Genomic DNA, 25,503 nt, shown 5'->3' with positions numbered 1-25,503 from the left:
TTGTGGTCCATGTGGGTACCAACAACATAGGTATGACTAAGAAAGAGATTCTGTTAAGGGAGTATGAGCAGTTAGGGTCTAAATTAAAAAGCAGAACCTCAAACATAATAATCTTTGGATGACTACCTGAGTCACAAGCAAGTTGGCATTGGGTAAATAAGATCAGAGGGTTGAAATGTGGCTCAAGGATTGATGTTGGAGAAAGTGGGTTCAATTTGTGGGGCATTGGCACCAGTACTAGAGAAAGAGGGAGCTACATCATTGGGATGACCACCTTCTGAACCACGCCAGGACCAGTATGCTGGCAAATCTTATAACTAGGGCTGTAGAGAGGGCTTTAAACTAAATAGTGGGGGAGAGGGTTCATCTGAGGGGAGATTTGGAACAGTAAAGAGAACAGACAAGACAATAGTGAAGGGTAATGAAAGGGGTAATGATAACTGGAGTGTGACAAGAAGGGACAGAGGTTACAAACATAAAAGTACCAGAAAATAAGGTCAGAGTAGGTAAAAATGGTTAAAAGACAGAATTAGATGCTCTTTACCTGAATTCTCGCATTTGTTAAATTGAAAGAAAAGGGATACAATGTTGCAAAGATTTGTGGTAGTCCAGAGATTGGGACCTCCCATTTAAGATGTAGATGAAGAGGAATTTCTTCTTTCAGAGGGTCGTTAGCGCTTGGAATTCTCTTTCCCAGCAAGCAGTGGAGGCTGGGTCATTGCATATATTCAAGTCAGAGTTAGACAGATTTTTGATTGACAGGGGGCAGGCAGGAAAGTTGAGTTAAGGCCACAAGCAGATCAGCCATCATCTTATTGAATGGTGGAGCAGGCTTGAGGGGCCAAATGACCTTCTTATTTCTTATGCTGTTATATTCTTATGCTCTTACCTAAACAAGTTAATACCCTAAGGAAATACTGTGCTTTTTTTTTTCTCTTCCAAAAGAAATTCAAGCCTCCAAAAACTCTATTTAACGTTAGATCCTGTTTTACACAACAAGTTTCTAACCATGATATAATATTGCCAGTGTGGATTTTACATGGAATGATTATCCACCCCACCCAACCTAAAAGTTAGTTAGCACCTCGCCGACCAGAAATCCAGCTGCTTTGCATTGATTATACGCTGGTGGCAGCCTTAATTAGTTGTGTTGGGACGTCAGCCCCATCAGGGAGGACGTCCTGCCCTAGAGAGCTGACTAGCCTGTAGCTCCGCAGTCCTAGCTGCACCAGAAGATATTAATGTCCACTTCTGGGACTACAACCTGTCCACCCAAAGAAGGGAAGGTGGATACTGGACTTCGGGTAAATCCAGGGATTTTGAGTAGCCACAACTGTGAGATCCCAGTGAGGAGGGAAGGGGAGTCGCAGAGATTGTGTTAGAAAGGCCAGAGGGGAAGGCATAAATGGGGGATATCCTGATGGGCACAGGAGACCCCCAAATGAGATACACGCCCTTCCTGCCCGACAGCAGCCCGTGCAGTCATAGGCTTCCCTGTAGGCCGAAAAATTGCCGCAGATGTGGAATGAGGTCTTAAGAGGCAATTAATTGTCCACTTAAGGGCCTCAATAGGCTTAAGGGCGGGACGGTTGCCTGACACCTTACACACTACCCATAATATGAGGGGACAGGACAGGACAGGGGTGGGTGGGAAGGTAGTGGGCTGGCCACCCGCTTTGTTTAACATGGCCCCCCATCTTCAGATACTCCCCAGGGAGGGGGAGAGGGCTGTAAAATCCATCCCCATGTTTTACATAGCATTTGGCGATCTCAGTCTCTGTTTATTCTTATGATCCTTTGTCCACTTCCTAACTAAACATTCACTCAATCTAATACTGCAACAAATCTTTAATTACTTCAGCTGGGTGTCCATTCCACGCACCCATGAATCTGAGGAAAATCTCATCTTGCCTGAGATTTGTTGATTTTATATTCATGCCTACTAATACTGTGTACGCAATCAAAATTAAATCATCTTCTTGTCTCTACATTGTTAATTCCTGTGAGTACTTTAAAAGCATGGATTATACTTCCTTTCATACAAGGATACAAAATGGATGGATAAAGACCAGCAAGTTTATTGAGCCCATCCCATTCTGATCTGGTGAAATTTCTGCACATCCCCATCCTACTTCCACCACCACCACTACCTCAATATAACTATGCAATCTCCTGAGTGACGTAAAAACAGAAAAAATACCATAGGTCAATTTAGGAGCAAAAACTCTGGGGAATTACTCTCCAAACCCTGAAGGTGATCTAAGAATTTCTAGGATTCTATGATAACTCAGCCAATGAACTCTGACCTATATGTTAGCCGTCTCAGGAGCTTGTAAAATTTTTCTTTTGAAAGTTTGTAACGACTCTCCGCTGAACCCACTTATTGTCAACTTATTCCACAGATTATTCAGGTACGAAAAGAAGTACCTCATAGCACACAGCTTTTTGCTTTCATAATTCATATGTACGTCCCCTTGTCTTCCCTAATCTAATTAGCTTGAATAGTTTATCCACTTGGAATCTGTCTAATCCTTTCATTATTTTCATTACCTCAATCAACTCTTCTCAAAAGTCTGTGATTTTTCTGAAGTGAAAAGCCTCAGCTCTCTTAGCCTATCTTGAAAACTGGTACCTAGTTCAAAGACCTTCAATGTAATGGCCTTCCTCTGAACCTCTATACCGTTTCTATATTTCCCACTCTATGACCAACTTGTCAAACTTCTTTCCCCTCACAGACTCTCGAAGAATTGAAATTATTTTCATAAAGTCCTAGACCCTGAAACTATCTGTATCAGCCGCCTCTAAACATCTTTCAACAAATCAATATTCTTTTGACAAACTAAAGAATATTAGAAGAGGCTTGCTTAAGGATACAGACAGTTTCCCTTCAAATGCAGCCTAAAATATAATTGGTCTTTCTAATAACCACAACACGTCGGCAGGTTGTATTTCTGTTAATAATTAACAATTTCTCACAAATGCATTTCATTGTCCACCTTTGTGAGGCACATATCTTCATCATTTTCATATTTTCAGTGTGTGAGGCTTTACATTTATATCTGTTAAAATTATCCTGCTATGCTTTATACACAATTATTATGCTTAGGAGATGATGGACTAGTCAAGAATATCTATGATATGTTAAATTTGTTATGTACCTCGCACACTCATTATTTGGGTATCACCATTCTATGACACATAGGGCAGAATCTTTTGCTTGTTGGGCGGGCAGGTCGGAGGCGGGCGCAGGTGGGTGCAGAGCCAATCGCCACCCGTGATTGGCTGTGCACCGCCAATTTACGTGGGCGGGCCAATTAAGCTCAGTGCTACCTGTGCGGGCAGGGGGAAGGATGGAGAGTTGTGGCCTGTGCTCTTTCGCTCATGCATGCAAAGAGCGCAGAAATGTCTCTGAGGTACGGAGCTGCCTCACGGAGATTAAGTTGAATTTGAAACTTCAAAATAAAAACTTAAAAATCATTTACACATGTCCCGTCATGTAACAGCATCACATGAGCTGGGACATGTTTATGAAATGTTTTAAAAATATTTATTAATTTAATTAACCTTCATGAACCCTCATCCCGCCCGTGAATGAGGTTTCATGAAAAATGTGAAGGCCGCCTGGGCTCTTCACCTGCCCATTAATTTTAAGGTTGTATGGGCAGCTCTGTCAATTTGGTTAATTAGTTTATTAATGGCCTTAACAGGCCTTTGACAGTTCGGTGGGCGTGCAGCCAACTCCGGTGCACACCTGCCGAATGAAAGATCGGAATGACGCACGGTGACGTCGAGACGCACGCCCGCATCACCACGCATCATTTTACGTGTCGGCGTGCAGGGGCAAGAGAAAATTCTGCCCATAAATACACCAGTGACTGTACAATTCTGCCGTTAGTTTCTTAAGCTCATAGTTTCATAAATTGATGAACACCATTCTAATACCTACAGCATAATTAGTGTAATGTACTTGAAGGGAAATTTGCTTAGCTCTGACTTTCTTTTGACAAAACCAATGGAGATACACTCGTGGGAATAAATGTGTTGCCATTTTTTGTTGGCTTGGGTAGGTGACTGACTCACTGTGGAGAAATGGGGAAAGTGACTGCCAGCCATCTGTTTCTCACTTGCCCTTGACAGGCAACCAGCAGTTGAAGGTTAGGTGGACCACCGTGGCACATGCAATGGATGTCTAAGGCCTGTCTAATGCAATCTTCAGGTGGGCCTATAGCTCGCTTGTCTTTCTGAAACAGGTGGAAGACTGTTTAAATATGCAAATAAGAGTCCTGCATTGACTTCCATGTGGAAGGCCATAACAAAAAAGTGTAAGACAAATAATTTGGGGAACTGTCAGGGAGGGAAGCTCATTGATCAGATCTTAAATTGCCTTGACCCAACCAGGCTATGATGATTGGAAGATTCTTTAGCTCATTTGTTTAAATGGTCCAGTTCCCTTTGAGTTCTACCAATAATCTCTCTTATACCTATTATCTGCAAAACACCTCAAAACAGTCATTTCATTATTTGGCCTATATATTATTTTCAGTATTTATTCTGAAAACCAATTAAACTTGAGTGTTCAAAATCAATGCCAATCTTCTACCACTTAACTGGCCAATAGATTAATGGCAGAGAACTAAAAGCTGGTTGGTGCCCCTTTGCCCTTTCTGGCTTAGGATATGTGGCTCAGTGAAAGAAAAACAGGAAAAACTAAAGGGTAACACACATTCGAAAAACACTAATAAGTTAGTTGCTATATCATGCTTAAAGTATTGGTTAGGAACACTGTGTTGCTGGCCAAATTAAAGTGATTAATCCGTCTTTATTGGTTTCAGTCATCCTTCAACAATTTGTTCAAAACAGCAAGCTATGGTTACATTATTGCCGGGGGAGACAAGTAAGTGTGAACTATGAAATATGGGATTTGTATTTATAAAAAGTATTTCCTCAAAAAAAACTTATTTTGTTGTGTGTTCTGCAGAGCATTAGTAACCTCTCAGGAGCTACCTGAGGATAATCCAGAGGCAGGAATTAAAATGTTAAACAGAGTAAGTTTAATTATTGTTTGACTGTAATAATGTATTTTTTCACCTAGCTATGTTATAATTGCATCATTTAATGATTATGCAAGTTTATTGCTCTACAATTTAATTCAGATCTAAGGTGAAATTCCATAGTAAATTGTGCCATGTGCTGCAGATAAGGAATACATTTGCGGTTCCTTTGTCTGGGTTTTCATAACATTTTGAGAATTATCTTTGACCATTTACCAAAGACTGGGCAGAATTTTTCAAATAAACTAAGAAAACAAATAAAAAACTACCTCCATTGTTTATATTTTCACACAGAAAAGTACTGTCACCTCTATTCTTCTTTTGAGGCAGCAGGGTAGATCTTTACTTTGTGGGATAGTGTAAAACTCTTACGAGACTGATAGCAAATCAGTAGCTCATTTTATTTCTTTCAATTTTTATTTCCATGAATTCTCAAAAGAAGCTGCTTTTTTCACAGCAAGAATGGAGTGCAACAAAATAGTTATGTTTTGAAAATCAGTTCCTAAGTGTTATATTGTTAGCAGCATATGTTTTTAAACTAACAGCAAGAAGGCACAATACAGTTAACAATGAGAAACTTATTACTTACTTTCATTAAATGTAATGTTTATTTGTAGATTTCAGAAAGGAAAGAGAAAGTAATGTTCATTGGAATTTCATGTGGATTGTCAGTAAGTGTAATCAAATTCATACATCATTTCAAATTGAATGTTTACTGTTACTGTTCTTTTAGTATGGCATATGCTCTGTACCAGTTCCAAGCTTACTATAAATATTTTTAAAAACACAATAAGGTAAATTTTCATCATAGAAATTAATTGGATTACCATAGAACATGATCTATAATGAGTGGGTTATCAACTTCATGAGGTTGTTGCCTAGGCAGTGAAGATCAAACCTGTTCTCCAGATCTCTATGTTCACATTTCAACTTGCATTTGTAATTTTTCTCACATAGGGGAGCCCACTCACACTCTTCTGATTTGTGAAAGTGATTAATCACCCTCATAAATAACTTATTATCTGATGCTTCAATCTATAACTAAGTTGCTGAGAGACATGGATGATGTTGTAGTTGAGGCAAAATATTACAGTGCTTATTTCATTCTGTCACCCCAGTAGTAATAGCATCATTAGGTCTTTTGACAGTAAATTCTCACCCCCTTCCCATTGCCAATATGATTTGAGTTGCAGTGTAAATTAATTAGCACTTATGGCTATCAATTACTTGTATGGTATAATGAAAAACATGAATGTTATTTTGATTGAACTTAATAAAGCATGGAAATATATAGTTATCTTCAAACTAATATTAAATAAAGTTTATAATTGCACTATTAATTAACATGTTTACACATTCATGCAAAATTCCTTTAATTTCTATCTTAAGGCAGTAACCCATTTACAAAAGATAACAAATCTATGCCTTCATTAAGGCAGTAAGCAAGGAACCTTAATATAAAAAGCTAACTTGTTCACACCACAATTCCAGTCCATAAAAATTTATGAGGTCATGAGGAGTCCTCCAGCGTTTCTCCAACTTTGGAACACACTTTGAACCCACTTGTATTTTCTAATGAGCCTTAAGTCGTTCGCATGATCATAGAAAAGGTCAAAGGAGAAGTCCCAGGAAGCATGGATTGTAGATAGAGCTACAATGCGGTCAACACAATTCTGCTCATGCTTACTCTGAGCAGATTCATTGAGTCACTTCCTGACTTAATGTAGTAGAAGAAGAAAGTATGTTTGCCATCACATTGTGAAACACATCATAGTTCTTATTGCTGAACTGAGGCATGAGGCTGAAAAAGTGTTATGCTTAAAATAACACAGTAAAGTAATAGGGATCAGGAGTTTAAGTATCTGGTATCTCAGGTTTACCATGGTGTTAAACTACTTTTACTTTAAGGTCACATGAAATACTTCTGCTCACAGGCTCCATTTGTTGCTGGTCAGCTGGATGTCTGCATGAACAACCTTGACAAGTTCATCCCTGTTCTAGTGGGGTTCAATCCAATTAATATGGCACGGTAAGAAATATCCATAAGGTAATATAAGTTATTTCTAAGCTATTGTAATATACTCAGGACCTGATTCATCTGTATCTTCAGTGAAAACTGCATGCTCCCATGTAAGGATCATAAATCCTTCTATCATGTTGGACAGCAGTTGTGCAGCTGTACCTAAAAGTATCTCTTTCAATTTATGTATTTCTGTCATTACAAGCTGTCTTCTATGCTCCTAACAACTTACATCTGTTAAGCTTGCTTAAATTAAGGATATCTGCCAAGGCACTTCAATGTGTTATAGGAGGGGAATAGACACCAGGCAGCAGATTGAGGGAGTGATGGGGTTGGGACAGGCACAGAGTTAGGAGAGATGTCAAAGTATTGGTTGAATCCAGGATTTTCAAAAATGGGGCAAAATGCAGCTGCTGGTTTGGGAAGAGAATTCAAGAGTGTAAGGGTATGATTGTTGAAGATATCTGGCATCAAAGATGGAGTAAAGTGGGAATGCAGTAAGCCAAAGCTGGAAGAGTGGAAGGCAACCCATTCTAATGCAATAGTGTTCATCTTACACAATAAGCAGCAATGAAATAATAATGCATGTTCACTCAGTTATGTACTGGAAGGATTAGACCTCTGCTGGGTTCACCATTGATCTCAGTCTCTGGGAAGGAAGGGTGGGATTTTACAGAGCCAGGAAGAGCAGGAAATGTGGTAGGCAGGGTGACTTAATTAGGCAGGAGCTGATATTTCACTTTCCCTATGGCAGGTTCAAATTTAGTGATTAACTCAGGGGCGTGATTGTGGCAGGTTGGGCCTCACGTCATCTCATGACAGGTTCCTATTTGCATTCCATGAATATTCATTATATTAAAACATTTTGTAATGACATCCTACCTTCATGATAAAGTCAGCGGTGCATGAGGCTCTTGTGGCATCTGGTTCACGTCCCTTCAAAGGTGGTGTGCAACAGCTGACTTTGTGCAGTTGTTTCTGAGGTCAGCAGCTTTCCTTGTTAAATTCTGCAGTACAAAAGAGGAAGGCAGGAGAACAGCAGCTTGCATGGAGGGCAAGTCAGTGGTGTGAGGGAATTAGGTGGTCGGGGGCAGGGAGGAGTGGAAGAAGGATCCAAGTATGGACAGAGGATGGGGTCTGGGACATGGAGAAGTGAAGGGGGAAGGTCTCTGACTAGCTCTGTGACTAAACTGGTCTCAACAAATAGCAATGATGCACACATGAATAAAGTGAAAGCAATGTAATCTGAAATGCTTACAAGTGAAATTTAAATTTGAAAAACATCAATGCCACCATGTTAATGGCAATGGGTTTCGGCAGGAAAGTTGTGGTCATGGTGAAGAGCCTCCATTTGTCCAGTGTGCTCTTGTATATCCTGCCCATAGCTACAGTATTGTCAGCTGACTGCAGGTTTCACCACTGCAAAGCTTACCATCCGCATGATCACACTTGTCTCCAATGCACTCCACCGACGCTTAATTAGAATTGTCTGAACCAGCAAAAAGCATGAGAGAGGAAGTGGAGCCTGCTTCCTGTTCTGCCATTGAGAACAGTGCACCACAGGTAAAATTCTGCCCTATTGTTTTATCATCCTTGAACCAGTTCCCAAATTTATTTCTGATTATCATTATTTTCTACCTAATAGAAACTCTAAAAAAACATGTTCAATGATTTTGTTCATTTTTAATAACTGTGATCATTCCAATTTTACTATTAGTATAATTAACAGGAGTGAATTAACCTAGTTCTGGTCACCATAAATATTGAACTCTGAGATAAGATCAGTTTTGTAAGATAATAACTAGACAAGGGTGTGATCCCAAAAAAAGAAAAAAAATCATTGAAAGCGTGAACTAATTAAATAAGAACAAATTCCACAATATTGTGCCACATCAGAGTTTTCCAGCTTCTTTCACACTGAGAATTATGCTAGGACAAGGGTCATCAAATATCAGAACCTCAACCGCCTCTCCACCATTGTCCAGCTGGATGGAACTGCCCTCTCCAGTCACAGGAAGTGACTCACCTGCAATGACTTCTCTTCCCACTCCTTCACTGTTAGCTCTGGTGTCCCAAGAATTTATCCTTGGCCTTCTCCTGTTTCTCAAATACATCCTGCCTCTTGGCAACAACATCTGAAAAGAGGAGGTCAATTCCACAAGTACACTGATGCTACCCAGCTCTACTTCACCACCAGCCCTTTTGACCCCTCCACTTTCTCTGATTTGTCATGCTGTTTGTCTGACATCCAGTGCTGAATAATCTCCTCCAACTAAATACTGGGCCAACCAAAGCCACTGTGTTTGATCCCCACCACAAATTCTGTGCCCTAAAAACCGACTCCTTCCCTCTTCTTGGCTGCTGCCTGAGGCTGAAGCAAACTGTTTACAACCTTATTGCTGTATTTGACCCTGAGATGAGCTTCCAACTATATATCAGCACATTCACGAGGGGTGGAATCTTCCATTCTTGGCACTGACTGAAAAAGCAGCGAGACACCCACACTGACCCTGAGGAGGAAATCCCGCCATATCTTCTGCCTATCAGTCATTTAAGTTTACAGAGGCAGTCCTTCCACCCAACTGAGGATCCTTTGAAACAAGGTACCGCCCTCTAAGAGCTACCAGCCAATCAGAAACTGGCAGCTCTTGCGCTTGGCAGCGTCATGAAGGAGGCCATGGCTGCTGCCAGAACACCCACCCCCAGAGTCTCAGGATCGCAGAGCGATCCAGGATAAAGGTAAGTGATGTTAGGTGAGGATGAGGCTGGGGGGAGGGTGTGTATTGTGGGGGGGAGGGGGCCATGCAGTTGCAGGAAGGGCAAGGGAATGGGTGTCAGTGGTCATCCACCTGCCCCATGTCCATGCCCTCGATCGTGCACAGATTAGTACAGATTGAGGGAACCCCTCCCTTCAGCTGACATGCAGCCCGCACAGTTTTACCAGTCATGCAGGCTGCATGTCGGCAGGCCTGCCTGGAGCTTGAATGATTGCAGCAAAGGTGGGAAGATGCCATTATGTGGTCATTAATTGGCCACTTAAGGGATCCAAGTGGAGATGGGACTGGAAGGTCAACCATGGGCCTTTCGGCCTAGAACTTGCTTCCTGTGAAGGCAGGACGGCACTGGATATCAATCCTGATGCCAACCCACCAAATTTTCAGGCCCCACGCTTCCCTCCTTGCCTCCTGCTGGGGTAGGGGGGCAGAAGATTCTGGCCTAAGGCTGCTTACCGCCATAACATTGTACAACTGCATATCATTCCATCACAAGACTGCCTACTTCCACCTCAAGAACATTGTCTGTTTACCCCTGCCTCAGGTCATCTGCTGCTGAAACTCTCAATCATACCTTTGTTACCTCCAAACTGAGTTATTCCATTGCATTCCTGGCCAGTCTCCCATCTTCCACCTTCAATAAACTTGACTTCATCCAAAACCCTGTGGTCCATGTCCTAACTCACATTAAGTCTAATTGACTCATTGCCTCAGTGTTCACTGAGCTACATTGGCTCCAAGTCCGGCAATGCCTCAATTTTAAAGTTTTCATCCTTGTTTCAAATCCTCCATAGCCTTGCCCTTCCTAAATCTGTAACTTCCTCCAATCCTACAACCTTCTGAGATCTCTGTGTTCTTCTAATTGTGACCTCCTCCACACCCTCAATTTTAATCACTCCACCACTGGTGGCCAATCCTTCAGCTGCTATAGCCTAAGTTATTAAATTTCATCCTTAATTCTCAGCCTCACTACCTCTCCCTCCTCCTTTAAGACGCTCCTTAAAACCAGCGCTTTGGCCAAGTACCCCCTTAAGTGGCACAGTGTTAAATTTTGTAAGATAGCATGTTATACTACATTAAAAACACTACATAAATGCAAGGTGTTGTTGTTGATATGACCTACCTCATACTTTACTTTTCAATGTTATAGTTTAGTCCATTCCAAGCAATGCATGGGCATCAATTTTCCTAATCATGAAGCATGATTATTGAAATATTGTTTATCAGATTTGTTTCAAATTTGAATGATGTCAAAAGAATAATGGTGAATGGGTCACATGAAATATTTGCTAGACTTTGAATGAATGTATTTATTAAGAAAGCTGTTTAAATATTACCTTTTGAAGACCTGACAAGATAGAGGGATGGCACTCAACATTTCTTCGAGTGGCAGAAAGAATTCAGAAGCTGCAAAAATTACGCCAGGCATATGTCATTAACCCTGCTGTTGGGGTAAGTATGGTCTTCCAATTATTTTTCTCTTGACAGATGCATAGAAGCTATTCTTCAGAGAAATTTAGTTTCTGGCATTTCAAAAACAAAGAAGCAATAAAAGCTACCTTCAATCCATTAGAGACTGGAACTAGGCAGTTCAAATAACATAAACTCTTAAGAGCAAAGTTAGTTAATCAGTTCTTCTAAAACTAAAGGCATTGTGGGAGTAGTTGTTATTTATAATTTGGCATTATAGTGCCAAATTAGTTTTCTTACTATTGTGTTGCTTCTCATGTTGTGAAGAAAATGTGTAGAACTAGAGTTTATTGTCTGTTCACTGGTTTGTATGTTACTAATGGATTGGATGGTGAAATAACCTCTGTTACAGATCAGTGAAATCAAATGTTATGATGATTAGTAACAAAGTCAAATCAAATTCCCCTAATATTTAAATATAGAAATGTAACTATCAATAATGAGATAATGTTGCAAATGCTATCTAATTTTCATATGAATAGAACTTGAAAAATTAGATGATTTTCTTTTTTCTAAGTACTAATATACAGGTACAGTTCTTTAGAATTATAAGATTAAATTTTCCTCCTGAGGCATGTTTGTCATGGGAACTACGATGGGTCATAACCTCTGCCCTCTCACCCCCATCCGACTGTGTTAGCATCAGCAGTCAAGGTATCTGGGTTAATTGGAATAATATTGTTAGCATATTTTGATTGGGAGCATGCCTATTTAGGGATAGAAAATGTGATTCTGCTTTAGGATTTAAACACCTACAGCAATTTAAAGGCAAGGTTTTGACTGAAAGCAAGAGTGAACATTATTGCTTAATATCACTCAGAAGCTGCCACTGGAAGTGCTGCTGACCTAATTAAAGCAGAGGAGAGAGGTTCCGCTTGGGATCGAGCAGCAAAGTTGCTCTAAAGGAAGTGCTCATGCCCAATGGAAGGAGATGGTCAAGGCAGCTGCTGTCAGCTCATATCTGGCAGCAAAGTGCCCCTGTTTGGTCAAGCATAGCAAGGGGAGACAGTACATTGTCCAAGATTGCACTGTTCCAAGTCCAGCTGCTACTTACTATCACCTTCCGCCCACTATATTGGAACAGTTAACCAGTAATGCCCAGGGCCTCTTTTCACCCCCAGAATCACAGAATCACACAGTGCAGAAGAGGCCCTTCAGCCCATCGAGTCTGCTGCGACACGTGAGAAACACCTGACCTACTTACCTAATCCCATTTACCAGCACTTGTCCCATAGCCTTGAATGTTATGACGTGCCAAGTGCTCATCCAGGTACTTTTTAAAGGATGTGAGGCAACCCGCCTCCACCACCCTCCCAGGCAGCGCATTCCAGATCGTCACCACCCTCTGGGTAAAAAAGTTTTTCCTCACATCCCCCCGAAACCTCCTGCCCCTCACCTTGAACTTATGCCCCTCGTGACTGACCCTTCAACTAAGGGGAACAGCTGCTCCCTATCCACCCTGTCCATGCCCCTCATAATCTTGTACACCTCGATCAGGTCGCCCCTCAGTCTTCTCTGCTCCAATGAAAACAACCCAAGTCTATCCAACCTCTCTTCATAACTTAAATGTTTCTTCCCAGGCAACATCCTGGTGAATCTCCTCTGCACCCCCTCCAGTGCAATCACATCCTTCCTATAATGTGGCGACCAGAACTGCACACAGTACTCCAGCTGTGACCTCACCAAGGTTCTGTACAACTCCAACATGACCTCCCTACTTTTGTAATCTATGCCTCGATTGATAAAGGCAAACATCCCATATGCCTTTTTCACCACCCCACTAACATGCCCTTTCACCTGCAAGAGTTTCTTTGCTCATTGTATAGATCCAGTCTACAGGAAACCTCACATGGTATGTAAGTACTTAGTGCCCCCCAATACGGTCTGCACCCTTACATTTGGATTTGATCAGAGGGTACTCTCACTTTTTGTACTCTTAAAGAAAGCTACCAATAACGTAGGAGATATTGCAATCAGTTAGTACATACTTCCCCAAAACTCTCTAAACCCATACATGGAGGAAATGTTAGAGCTCCGAGAGAAGCAATCAAAGAAGGAAGTCAGAGTCGGAGAAATTCAGAACGTTGGTACCAGCAGCCAGTTCTTCCGCTTTTCCTTCTCAAACTATTATACCTGAACTACTTGTCAGCAAACTGCAGCATGAAACCTTCATGTCACTCATTCTGAAAATCACACTCCACATATGCTCTCTGTTCAATAACCCATTGTATGCTCTCTTCTTCTCTTCCTCTGAATATAACACAAGGCAAAGGTACGCAATTCACTAAGATACGAACATACGAAATAAGAGCAGGAGCAGGCCATGCAACCCCTCAAGCCTGCTCCGCCATTCAATAAGATCACAGCTGATCTGATTGTGGCCACAACCCCACATTCCACCTACCCCCGACAACCTTTGACTCGCTTGTTAGTCAAGAGGTGCGATATAGTATGATGATGTATTATGCCCCCTCTGCTTCCAGCTCTGCGAGCATTTGTTGTAGGCATTATCAATCATCATGTTCCTGCCAACTATCAGCTTTCAATAATCCACCTGATCACTAGAAAAAGAAAAGATAGACTCACATTCATGTAAAATCTTTCACAACCTCGGGATATCCCAAAGTACTTTGTAGCCGATGAAATACTTTGGAAGTGCAGTTGCTGTTATAATGTAGGAAGCACAGCAGCTAATTTTCTCACAAAAAGCAATATGATAATAACTAGATAAACTGGGTTGCTAGTGATGTTCATTGATGGATAAATATTGGCCAATATACTTCCTTCAGCTTTTCTTTGAAATAATACCATCATTTAGATCAACCTGCAAGAGTAGACAGCTAGCTTCTGTTTAATGCTGCATCTGATAGACAGCAACTCCGACAGAGCAGTACCCACTCAGTACTGCACTAGAGAATCACCTTGGACTTTATGCTTAAGAATCTGAAGTTGGACTTGAACACGCAACCTTTTGATTCATGGACAAGGGCTTTATCAATTGAACCATGGCTGATGCTAGAGATTGAGCCAGAGAGAAGTGCACAGGTCGAGGCACACAGCACAAGTTGGCACAAAGCAGAACACATTCCTGATGAGAAGATCAGGAGGTGTCGCTTCTTGTTTCAAAAGCTTTGGGATCCAGATGTCATGGGTCTTGCTTTTAAAAGCAAAATACTTGAACAGCATGAAAAGTATGTACAGACATTGGGGATAATCCCCAACACTGCAGCAGCTGGTGGGCCTGTTTGGGGAGTTTACTGTTTATGTCTGTAGCCTCTGTAAGATAATTTCACAGCAGTGCAGTCCCTCCTGGATCAGGTGGCAAATCCAGGTGACTTGCAGCCCTCCAAACAACAGTATGTGGGCGGAATCACCCCAGATTTGCAATAAGTGCAGTAGCAAATGGGAAAAAGGATGTTTTACCCATCAGCTGCAATGGCGGCTTTTCATACTATATCATCCCATTCTTGGTCCATCCCACCTCATTAATTATACATCCATGAGGAACATGTCAGCTCACTGGCGAACAGACTCAGATTTTCCTGCCACACTGTGACCTCAGCGCTTTCTCGCTCTGGGCGCCATATTTAACATGCACCAGAATGCAGCCTACTTAATGTCTTCAGGCCAGGGCTGATCCAAGCGGCAGATGGCCCTAAAAGTAAAGAAGGCGACAGCCGCCGAATTTGGTGATGCCCCTCTGGGGCGCCTGCTGGATGCAGTGGAAGGTCGCCATGATGTCCCTTATCCCCACTCTTCACATGAGGTCCACCAGAGTCACCAATCCGGCCTGGGAGGTGGTGGCAGTGGCGGTCAGTGCCACCGGAGCACAGAGGGGGTCAGCCATCCAGTGCAGGAAGAGGATGAATGCTCTTATCTATTCCACCCAGGTAAGTCAACCACCTCATCACTCACACACTCACAAACCCATCACACACCCACAGGGACCTCACACCTCAAGGGACAACACCACTAACTCTCACACACACCCTCACATCTCCATCAGGCTCATATCCTCTGGAGCTCGCATCCTCATCCTGTCCATGACTCCGCTCACCACACAAACATTCCACACAGTGCCATGCCTCCTGCTCACACTCTCTCCATCTGTATTTTGCAGGAGAAGCTGGCTCACAACAGCAGGGAAAGGTCCCAGCCGGGGGTGGAGTGGCCCACATTAGACCCCTCACTCACTTTGTGAAGCATGCCATGCCACTGACTGGTGAGGACGTGAGCTGTGCCTGCAAGGATGGTGAGGTCAGCGGCGAACGCCCTTGTGAGGATCCTACACTACATCATCCCTCTCTCAACACAAGCATGAGAGCTCTCTCTCCGGCTTTTGACTCTGCTGCCATGCACTAATTATCTCTAATTTGGTTCACCGGGAACTCTGCCAAGCGACAGACACCCTCAGCCAGCCAATCCCTCAGCTCCATCCACGTCCTCACCTCCAGCCGAGAGGACACCTCCTCCATTGAAGAGCTGGAAATAAGCAGCTGGAAAATCTGTCACAACGCTCACCCACATTCTCCTAGTAGTGCAGAGACATACACCCCGGTGGGACCTAGATCTAGAGCAGGTTTGGGTTCACAATCTGGTGATCACCACATGGACATGTGTCTGCAGCAGGGGTAGGCCGGTTTCAGCCAAGCTCCCCGGCACTTGAACTACTGGGGAAGAGGCATCTGTCAGGTCTGAGGAAGATGACGGGCCTCTGGATTTGACCTTCCAACTCGTCTTGGAGAGTCAACAGAAGGTGGAGGAACATCACACAGAGCTGTTCAACAGAGTGGCATGCAAGTCAGAGGAGTCGTCCACCTGCTCTCTGATGAAGTGGTACCTACATGTGCACGTATGGTAGCCTGCATTGGAAGGAAAGCGGACGTCATGGAGACCCTGGTTTAGCAGACCATGGCGATGCGCGCAGACCTGCACTCCATTACAGGAGCCATTGGTGAGTTCCTGCAGTGGCAACGCGAGAGGGAAATGGGGCACCTCGACATCCCTCCAGATGCTTCTTCCCCTCAAGGACTCAGGCTGGTGTTTTCGGGCACCCGAAGGGAGGATGAAGGGCAGTTGGACACCCCAGGGTCATTCACTTGGGAATCTCCAAGTTCCATTTACCTATGGCCCCCTCAACATCATCCTCTATCACTGCAGGGGTAGCAGCTGGCCCACAGGAGGACAGCCAAAGCAAGCCAGGGCCCTCAAGGCCTTGGCACTCCAGAGGACCCACGCCAAAGTCATCAGAGGCAACAGGACCAAACATTACACAGGTTGTCTCCACCCCTGCTGCAGATGTCAGGGCAGAACCTAGAAAAAGTGGTAGGCCAAGAAAAATAAAGAATTGCTGATCACAAGTGGTTGCATGGGTGAACACATTTTGCCATTTTATAATCTGAAAATACATTCATTTTCACTGAATAATGTGTAATGGTGTCATTCAGCTTCATTTACAGGCTTTGCAAATCCTCCCCCTGCATTCCCCATCACCTCCCCTGCTCCGCAACCCCCCCAACAAGCAGTTCAGCTGCACACAGCTGGCCCGCGAGTGATTCTGGAGGAAGTGTGTGTGTGTGGCAGAGCCTTTCGGAGCCTCGTGCAATCACTCTCCCACACACGCGGATCCATCCTCCATCACACTCATCTCAATATCCTGAGCATTTTCACTGCTGCCTGATGGGGTTCACTTTCAGTTGTCCATCTGAGCTGACCTGCATCTCCACCCACCCACTGATCACACTCCCAAGCAGCACCTGTGCCCGTCCAACACGAGGCTCCGCTCACTTTCGATTTGAGAAAAATGGTAGCCATCACGTTTCTGCTCAGCTCCCACATCCTTTCCCCCATCATTGCAGATCCCTCCATCATCACTTTCCACCTCCCCACCATCACCTGCCAACTCGAATCCTTGTCATTCTAGGATGTCCAGGTGAACATGCACATTCCCTATCCTACTCAGAACCCCATCTAAATTGACCTCCCCGAACTTCTCCCAGGGTCTGTGTCTGCCTTTTAGTCCCCACCAACTACCCTCACTCTCCCTTCTAACACTTTCATCACACCCTCAGCCTTCCACCCAGCTCACTCTGCCCACTCTCATACTCACCATTCCCTCCTACCACGTCCACCCTCAGTTCGCTCCCCAGGAGGCAGTCATTGACTCCACGATCCCCCCCTACCTTGCACATTCACCTGGACATCCACCCCCTTACTCCCTCCTCCACCCTTGCTCTTTCCTCACCCCGGATTCCTCCCTCCTCCTTCCTCCTGGACTCCTCCCCCCCTCCAAACTTCTTCGCCCCTCCGAACTCCTTCCCTTAGACCTTCCTCTCCCTTTACACCTATCTCCCCAGATGCCTCATTCTCCCCCGTTACACGCTGCTCCCCCCGCACTTCCCCCCCAACCAATCTCACCCCCTCGACACCTTTGATCCCCCTCCTCCCAACATCATCCCCCCGTCCCAACCTCACCCCACCTCTCTCCCTCCCCGATACACTTTCCTCTCCAAGTCAAACCTAGGCCTTCCTCTCCACTCCCTCAACAATCACCAGTAGCGGCCCTTGGCCAAGACACTGATACCCCGAAGCAGACCTGAGACATCAACAGAGACCTCACACCTTCTGTGAGCTGCTTTGCAGCAGAGCCATGTCCATCAGAATCCACCTAGCCTGTGATGCACGTATTCCCCCAGGGTCCGGTAGCTGTAGGGCTCCAGCATCATCTGCTGCTTGGATGTCCATGATCTGAGCAAAGCCTGATGGTAAGTCCTGACTTCTGTACGTCACACTTGTCCAGATGTGTTCTGGAATGGTGTGTTTTCCCACTGACCTGGGCGGTAAATTTGATGTGGGGGACAATTCCAGCGAGCAGGCAAGGTGATCAGATGCAAATGCATTGATATTTGGTTCCCGACGTTGGATGGCGGGAAAGGTGGCCTACCATTGTCATGAGGAGCAAGCAATCACAAACTGGTTTCATGACGGCGTAAAACCAATTTTTGGCCTTCTCGCCATATTGTCCTCTCACACCCACCATGACGCCCAACGCCAACATGGGCGGAAAATTCTGGCCTGTTTTTCTATTTTTCATGTTTAAGCTGCTACCAAAGAGGGTTTGGATGCCAGAAGGTCTCTTATGGCCTCCATGATATTGGGATGAGTGGGGGAAAAAAAGATGCGAAGTGAGTAGTGTTTGTAAATGGTAAGAGGTTGTGGGACAATAATAGGCTGATTAATGTCAGGTTTACTCCTGTAAATGGGATGGCAATGGCACAAAAATTGAAAGGTGAAGGAAAACACCTTACCATATTCCTAGGCAAACATTGATTTAGATGACCAGCTTGCCCACCAGAAACAAACTGGGCTTAATGAACATATTTAAATAGGCATCAGGTTACGCAGTTGAGACTTTAAAGTGATTTAATATCAATGAGCACTGCCACTGTTCTTTCTCAACTCACCCACCATTCACGAACTGTACAAGTCAGGAGTCAGTCATTTCCAATGCTACTTAAAGGGATCTGCTGTAACATAAAACACAGCAAAGGCTCTGGAAATGTTTTACTAATGACAAGTTACTATATTTAAAATGATTGTATTCAAAGGTTGAATTACCTTCTGAAATCTTAAGGGGTACTGGGGTAATGCACTTTTTACCAAAATGGGCATCCTTCCAACAATACAGTTTTGGCTAAAGGAGAAAGATGAGCAGCAACTGAAGGAAGGGGCACCGAGAACTACAGGAGCAGGAATACCAGCTAGCAGGAATCCTTACCGTCCAAACAGAACCTTCAATCTAGGTTAATATACTGTACCTTTGTCTTATTGAGGACTGGTGCATTAGGACACTAGGTTTCTCTAGGGAGGCTGTCACAGAGTTGTGTTACTCTCTACTCTCTGCGGCAGGACCTGCAACCCACTTACATAGTTGGCACTGCATTGCCTAGTGCTTTCCTGGGTGAGTGCAGGCACTCTTAAGATGAAAGCATCATGCAAGACACCAGGAAAGCAAGCATGAACTTGAATGATGCAATGCATCTGGTCACAAGTAAACTTGAGATTCAGAAAGTGCAACTCTTTCAAGTTGAAGTAGGTGATTAAATTTAAGAAAACATGTATAGTCATGCAGGCAATAAGTGACTCCTTACTTTGAGGTGTCTTGCAATTCCATAAATTTATAGGCCCCTGCCATGCTGCTTCTGGGGAAGTCATGAACCAGCTGTGCAACTGCGATTTGCTTCATGCATCTGCACAAAACTGATTGGCTAACATTACTGACATCTAAAGTGGCAGCAAGAATGGCATAAAAGTGGAGGACAGTTGTGGCCGCTGACAATGATGTCTTGTGGAGGTGGGCTGTCGAGTGCATTGTAGCATGTGGCGTAATTAAGTGGCTTCCATTGGTGAAGTGCAGCATCTGGAATTATTGCTCCTGGGTCAGCGAGAAGAAGGAGCATTTTGGGCCTGTACATTCTGGAGTTATGCACATCAGCAGGTGCCATGAGTCTCCTGTGCTTCTGGACCAACCATTCCTAACTCCATTGTATCTTCCTTTCTTCCCTCAAAAAAACAACACAGGGGTATTCCCAATGAGAAACACATTCTGGCATCTATTGTGCGGTAGGATGGAAAGGGGCAACTGGAAGGAGGCCCAACCTAGTAGGCAGAAAGATACATAGTGAAGCACTTGTCAGCAATGAATATGTGCCTCAGTGCTAGGATCTGGGGAAGAAGTCTGCGTCCTCCCCAGAAAAGCATTTTTTTCTTTTTTTAAATTTGATTGTCCCCTTTAAATGGGTCTGAGGGGTACATTGTTGGGGTCACTGTTTTCCCAGTGTCAGACAGGCTTTGAACCCCTGACTGCATTGGCAGGATTTGGGGGCGCGGCGCCATTTTATGTGACATCCGCACGGAAGCGCTATGCGCTCCCTGTGCGGGCGGGGGGAATCCCTAAACCTGAGAGTGCGCTCTTTTGCGCATGCGCACGAAAGAGTGCACTCATCACCCTGAGGTTAAGTGCTGCTTCAGGGAGATCTGTCACACTGTCACATGAGTTGGGACATGTCCATAACTTTTCAAAAAACTTCAATTAAGTTTTTAAAAACCTACATGAAACCTCATCCCGCCCGTGGATGAGGTTTCATGCTTTTTCTAATGCCCGCCAACCTTAAGGTTGGAAAGGCATGTCCATTAATTAGTTAAATGACTCTGTCAGTGGCCTCAATTGGCCATTGACAGGTCGGCGGGCATACAGCTGATTTTGCTGAGTCCCCGCCGACCTGAAAATTTAATTGGGATGGGATGACGTCAGGAGTTCCGCCCAACATCACCGCGCGTCATTTTACGCGTCAGCGCACGGGCCCCGCCACCCCTGCTCGCCGACAGGAAGATCCTGCCCAATGAGATGAGTGGATGCTGGGGATGTGCCCAGTGTGCCTGTGCCTGTCTGCCCCATGCTAAATACATCCCAGCCCTTGCACAGAACACACTGATCATGGTAAAGTCAGCATCAGAGGGCAGTCGTGTGCATAATCCAGGTATAATCCTGCCAGGTTCTAAGAAAAAAATTGCAGCCTACAGTTTTACACAATTGCTTTGCCAGATTTTTAGCATGTTAAAAAGTGGAGTAATTTTGAGTTTCTGGAGTGTTTTTTTAAACCAATTAAACCAAAAGTCACATATTTTCCTTCAAAGCAATGTAGAAAAATCATTGGGATATTCAGACTGCAATGTATTTAATTGCATTATAGAATACTAACAAAAGTATTCCAAGTGGAACTATGCAAACAATCTTGTTGGACTGGAAATATTTAGAAAATAAATTCCTGTGTGCACAGAATATGGTTACTATTGTAAAACTACATGGAATTAAAATCTTTCAGCCTGAAGGAATTGCTGGATCATCCCGCATGAAAGGTGGAAGTGTCACCAAAATCCTCCTGGAAACCATTTTCCTGGCTGCACACAAGGCTTTGGCAAACAACAGTGACATCACAGATGGGTATGTTCTATAAATTCATGAATCATTTCCTATTTGAAACTAATTCACCCAATTGTTTCCCCTCTACTTGTAAAATGCCAGCAATCGAAAATGAAACAGAAAATGCACAGCAGGCTGATCAATTTGAAAGAGAATAGAATAAAATGTTGCATGTCTGCTTTTATAAGCTTTCAGTGCATTTTCAGCATTTTTTTGTATATATGTATGTGGAAGGTTCCCCACCAGACAGTCCCTATATGGTGAGTTCATCATTCAGCTGGCAATCAGAGAGACTGAGCGGATGAACTTTTTCAAGTTGGCAGGCAGTGAATAATGAAGTGCTGCAAGGTTCAGAGCTGGGGCCTCATCTATTTACAATCTATATTCATGACTTAGATGAAGAGACAGAGATTAATGCATCAAAGTTGGCTGATGATACCAAACTAGGTGGGAGGGTAAACTATGGAGAGGATGCAGAAAGGCTACAAAGAGATATAGACAGGTTAATGAGTGGACAACAAGATGGCAGATGGAGTATAATGTGCGGAACCATGGAGTTGTTCACTTTGATTGTAAGGACAGAAAAGCAGAATATTTTTAAAAAGATGTGAAACTTGTAAGTGTTGATGTTCAGAGAATTTGATGTGCTCGTACAAGGACTGCAAAGAGTTAGCGTGCAGGTGCAGCAAGCAATTAGGAAGGCGAATGGCATGTTGGCCTTTATTGCAAGGGGATTGGAGCACAAGAATAACAAAGCCTTACTGCAGTTGTACAGGGTTTTGGTGAGGCGACATCTGGAATACTGTGTGCAGTTTTGGTTTCCACATTTAAGAAATGATATTGGAGCTGGTACATGAAGGATCACTAGATTGGTCCCTGGGATGAGAGGGGTTGCCCTCTGATGAGAGGCTAAATAAATTGGACTTATATCCTCTGGAGTTTAGAAGAATGAGAGCCAATCTTATTGAAACCTACAAAATTCTGAGGGGGCTAGATAGGGTTGATGTTGAGAGAGTGTTACCACTGGTTGGGTAGTCTGAAACACAGGGACGCAGTCTCCAGATAAGGAACCAATCATATAGGACTGAGATGAGGAGAATTTACTTCATTCAAAGGGTCATGAATCTTTGGGATTTTCTACCCCAGAGGGTTGGGGATGCTCCATAGTTAAATACATTTAAGGCTGGGCTAGACAGATTTTTAGTCTCTCAGGGAATTAAGGGATATGGGGAGCACTCAGGAAAATGGAGTTGAAGCTCAAGGTTAGACATGATCGTATTTAAAGGCGGAGCAGGCTCAATGAGCCATGTGGTCTACTCCTGCTCCTATTTCTTGTGTTCTTGTATGAGAGCCCATTTCCTTTGAAAAAAATCAGAACAAGAATCTACTTCCGCACCCTCCTAGCAGCCAGTATCAGAGTGCTGTTGACAGAAGTCTGACAACTGTTTGGTGCTATGCCACACAGGTTGGAAAACGGTGGTGCAGACTGAGAAAAGATGGTGGGATTAAATAACTTGAATGGAGGTGGGTGAAGCACTGGGAGCAGGGGCAAGAGATGCAAGATGTAAGGTTAGAGTTTTGTAAGAAGGCTTTTACTTTCTTTCATTGGTTAGAAATAAAACATCAAGTCAACAAAAGCACCAACTGCATCAGTACATACTGTAAGGTAGCTGCAGTATACAAAATGCAGAAATGTTTGATAAAATAGTATATTTTGGATGAGTATTTGTTGCCCAATTGGTTGCCTTAAATTGCTCAAGTTCAACATGGTTCATTCTGACCCACATCTCTGTGATTACTTAATAAACAACTATATTCTAGAATGATTATAGGACACAATTATTGATTAAGTACTGCATGGTGTTTTGAAAATAGTACCCTAAAAACGCTGTATGGTATTTATTTTAGTTTTTAATATATATAAATTATATGAGAGCAACAGCTGTTTGATATTTGATATTTTATTAATATTTAAAAAGATTTTTAAAATCAAATTTAATTAAAGCAGAATGCAAATGAATTTAACATAGGAATTTGAAGAAAGGGGCATTCTGTTCCTAACCAGCCTTTTAATATCTCTAAAACAAAAGCAAAATAGTAAAGATGTTGGAAATATGAAATGAAAACAGAAAATGCTAGAAAAACTCAAAAGGTCCGTACGGAGAGAAAAAGAGTTCATATATCAGATCTTCCACCACATGCTGCCTGACCTGCAGAGTGTTTCCAGCATTTATAGTTTTTGTTTTTAATATTTTTATGTCACTGGTCAAGTGGGTCTTCTGGGGTGTCATAAAAATCCATTGAACATTAAAATTTAAAAAAGGATAAAAAGTTGCCCCATCAACAGATGCTTATGTATTGTAGACTCTAGCACCCCTCCTGAGAAATTTTCCAAAAATTGCCCCCAAGCTAATTGAGAATCCATTCTCAGATCTCAATAATTCAAGCCTAGCCTGGTCAGAGCAACAGAACAACAGAAGAAGTCATGTAGAGTTTTCAATTATCTTAGTATGGACCAAAACATCCTCTGGGTAATTTTACCAGCTTGTGTTCCCACTGTTGCGCCTCACCTGCTGGAAGTACATAATGGAAAACTTGAGCATTTGACAATTACAGCATTATTGGAAAATCACGATGGATGAACACCCGAATTTCCACTCTGTACCCCTGATGGTGAAGATTTCCCACCAGGAACTCTCATTTGTAAAGCTCCTCTATAGTTCAATATGATTCACACTATCATATTGATTGTATGTTACAGTTCTTATTATGAAAGTAAGGAGTTTCTACAATGTTTTTAAAAATTGCTATATAAACTGAAGCCAAAAATAATTATATATTTATTTTTCTGTTATTTATCTATTCATATTTGCAGTAGTAAGAGACTGCATATATTCTATTTTTTCAAACTTTGGTTATAAAATACCATTTAATTGCACTTGATAATATGATCTGGTTATTTAATATTAAATCAGCAGGGTAGTACAAAGTATAATAGTAATGGAAGTGTAGTTGGCTACTTAAATCTTCAAAGTGTATAACATTACTATTTTACGTGCACAAGTCCCAGAATTGGCTTAGATATGAAACTGATGCAAATTTGTTTTATATTGGAAAAATAAAAATCAGAAACAACACAAACCTTTTCAAATGAAGAAGAACAAGTTTTGTTGTTTGGAAATTCACAGGTATCTGCTGGATTTGCTGAGAAGTTATGAAAAAGCCCATTCAATCACATATTCTCACGATGAAATGATTGCTGCTTTAGTGAAACAAGCTGGTGCAAGGTAAGGCCACCAGAAAAAGTTCTTCACAGTAAATAATTCCCGGTCACGTGTTAACATTTATAGAACACCTACAACCTCCCCAAACAATTAGGTTGCAGTAGATTCAGAGTTGTGACCAGCTGCATCAGACATGTTTCTAAGGCAGATATCAGTGCAGATTTGAATAAGCACCAAGGATACTATTGAACAAATTATGCCTCTGGTTTAATCCAGGCAACATTTTTTGTTATTAAGCGTTCAGTGTTTCAATCTGCAAGGAAGGCATGCAAGTTAGCACTGAGAGCTGCATCACCAAACCAAATGTTGGGTTGACCAAGTTAGGTTAACAATGGGGTACTGCTGATCTGGTTAATGGATGATCCTTACCACTAATAAGGATGCTTTATCACACAGATGAATGAACTCTTGCTGAAAAGTATTTCCTGCCACCCAGAGTGTTGTGAGATGATATATTCTTTATCTTAACTTTCCAGGTAGAACAGAGCCTGCACTGCCAATATCCTAACTGTTTTGAATGGTACACGTGCCATAACCTCATGCTGTGCTTTTCTTTCATTTTCCAATACTTAAGTGTGACAGTTTTTGCTTAATCTAAAATGGTAACTTTATTTTCTCATGTCAGGTAAAAAACTTACTGTTCCTGCTATTGATTCCTGCAACACTTCATGGTGTCTTTTATTGCAGTAGGGAATTGAATGATAACAAAATTGTAACGATCCTGAAATTACCTTGACATTCAACAACTGGCTCACTACTTTATTTCCCTCCTGTCAGCCATCACTGAAGGTGTAGCTATCCAACACTGTTTTGTCATGGCTGACTGTAAATCCTACCAGAAACTAGTCGAAAATTAGGCTACCCAAGGTCTGAGGTTACATAAACAGAAACTACTGGAAATTTTCAGCAGGTCTGGCATCTG

The 25,503-nt window shown here is 42.8% G+C and overlaps 1 protein-coding gene across 1 annotated transcript in view; it reads left to right on the top strand.

Moving 5' to 3' along the window:
* gckr (glucokinase (hexokinase 4) regulator) overlaps positions 1 to 25,503 on the top strand; it is a 95,212-nt gene that overhangs the window by 11,703 nt on the left and 58,006 nt on the right. The window contains exons 5-11 of the mRNA XM_078541988.1: positions 4,833 to 4,894; positions 4,979 to 5,045; positions 5,669 to 5,722; positions 6,986 to 7,080; positions 11,192 to 11,297; positions 21,200 to 21,318; positions 24,486 to 24,584. Of these exons, the coding sequence (XP_078398114.1) occupies positions 4,833 to 4,894; positions 4,979 to 5,045; positions 5,669 to 5,722; positions 6,986 to 7,080; positions 11,192 to 11,297; positions 21,200 to 21,318; positions 24,486 to 24,584 (602 nt within the window). The remainder of the gene's footprint in view (positions 1 to 4,832; positions 4,895 to 4,978; positions 5,046 to 5,668; positions 5,723 to 6,985; positions 7,081 to 11,191; positions 11,298 to 21,199; positions 21,319 to 24,485; positions 24,585 to 25,503) is intronic.

The sequence above is a fragment of the Cetorhinus maximus genome, chromosome 5 (assembly GCF_964194155.1).
Source record: "Cetorhinus maximus chromosome 5, sCetMax3.hap1.1, whole genome shotgun sequence".
NCBI lineage: Eukaryota > Metazoa > Chordata > Chondrichthyes > Lamniformes > Cetorhinidae > Cetorhinus > Cetorhinus maximus.
This window is presented reverse-complemented; position numbering and strand designations above follow the sequence as displayed.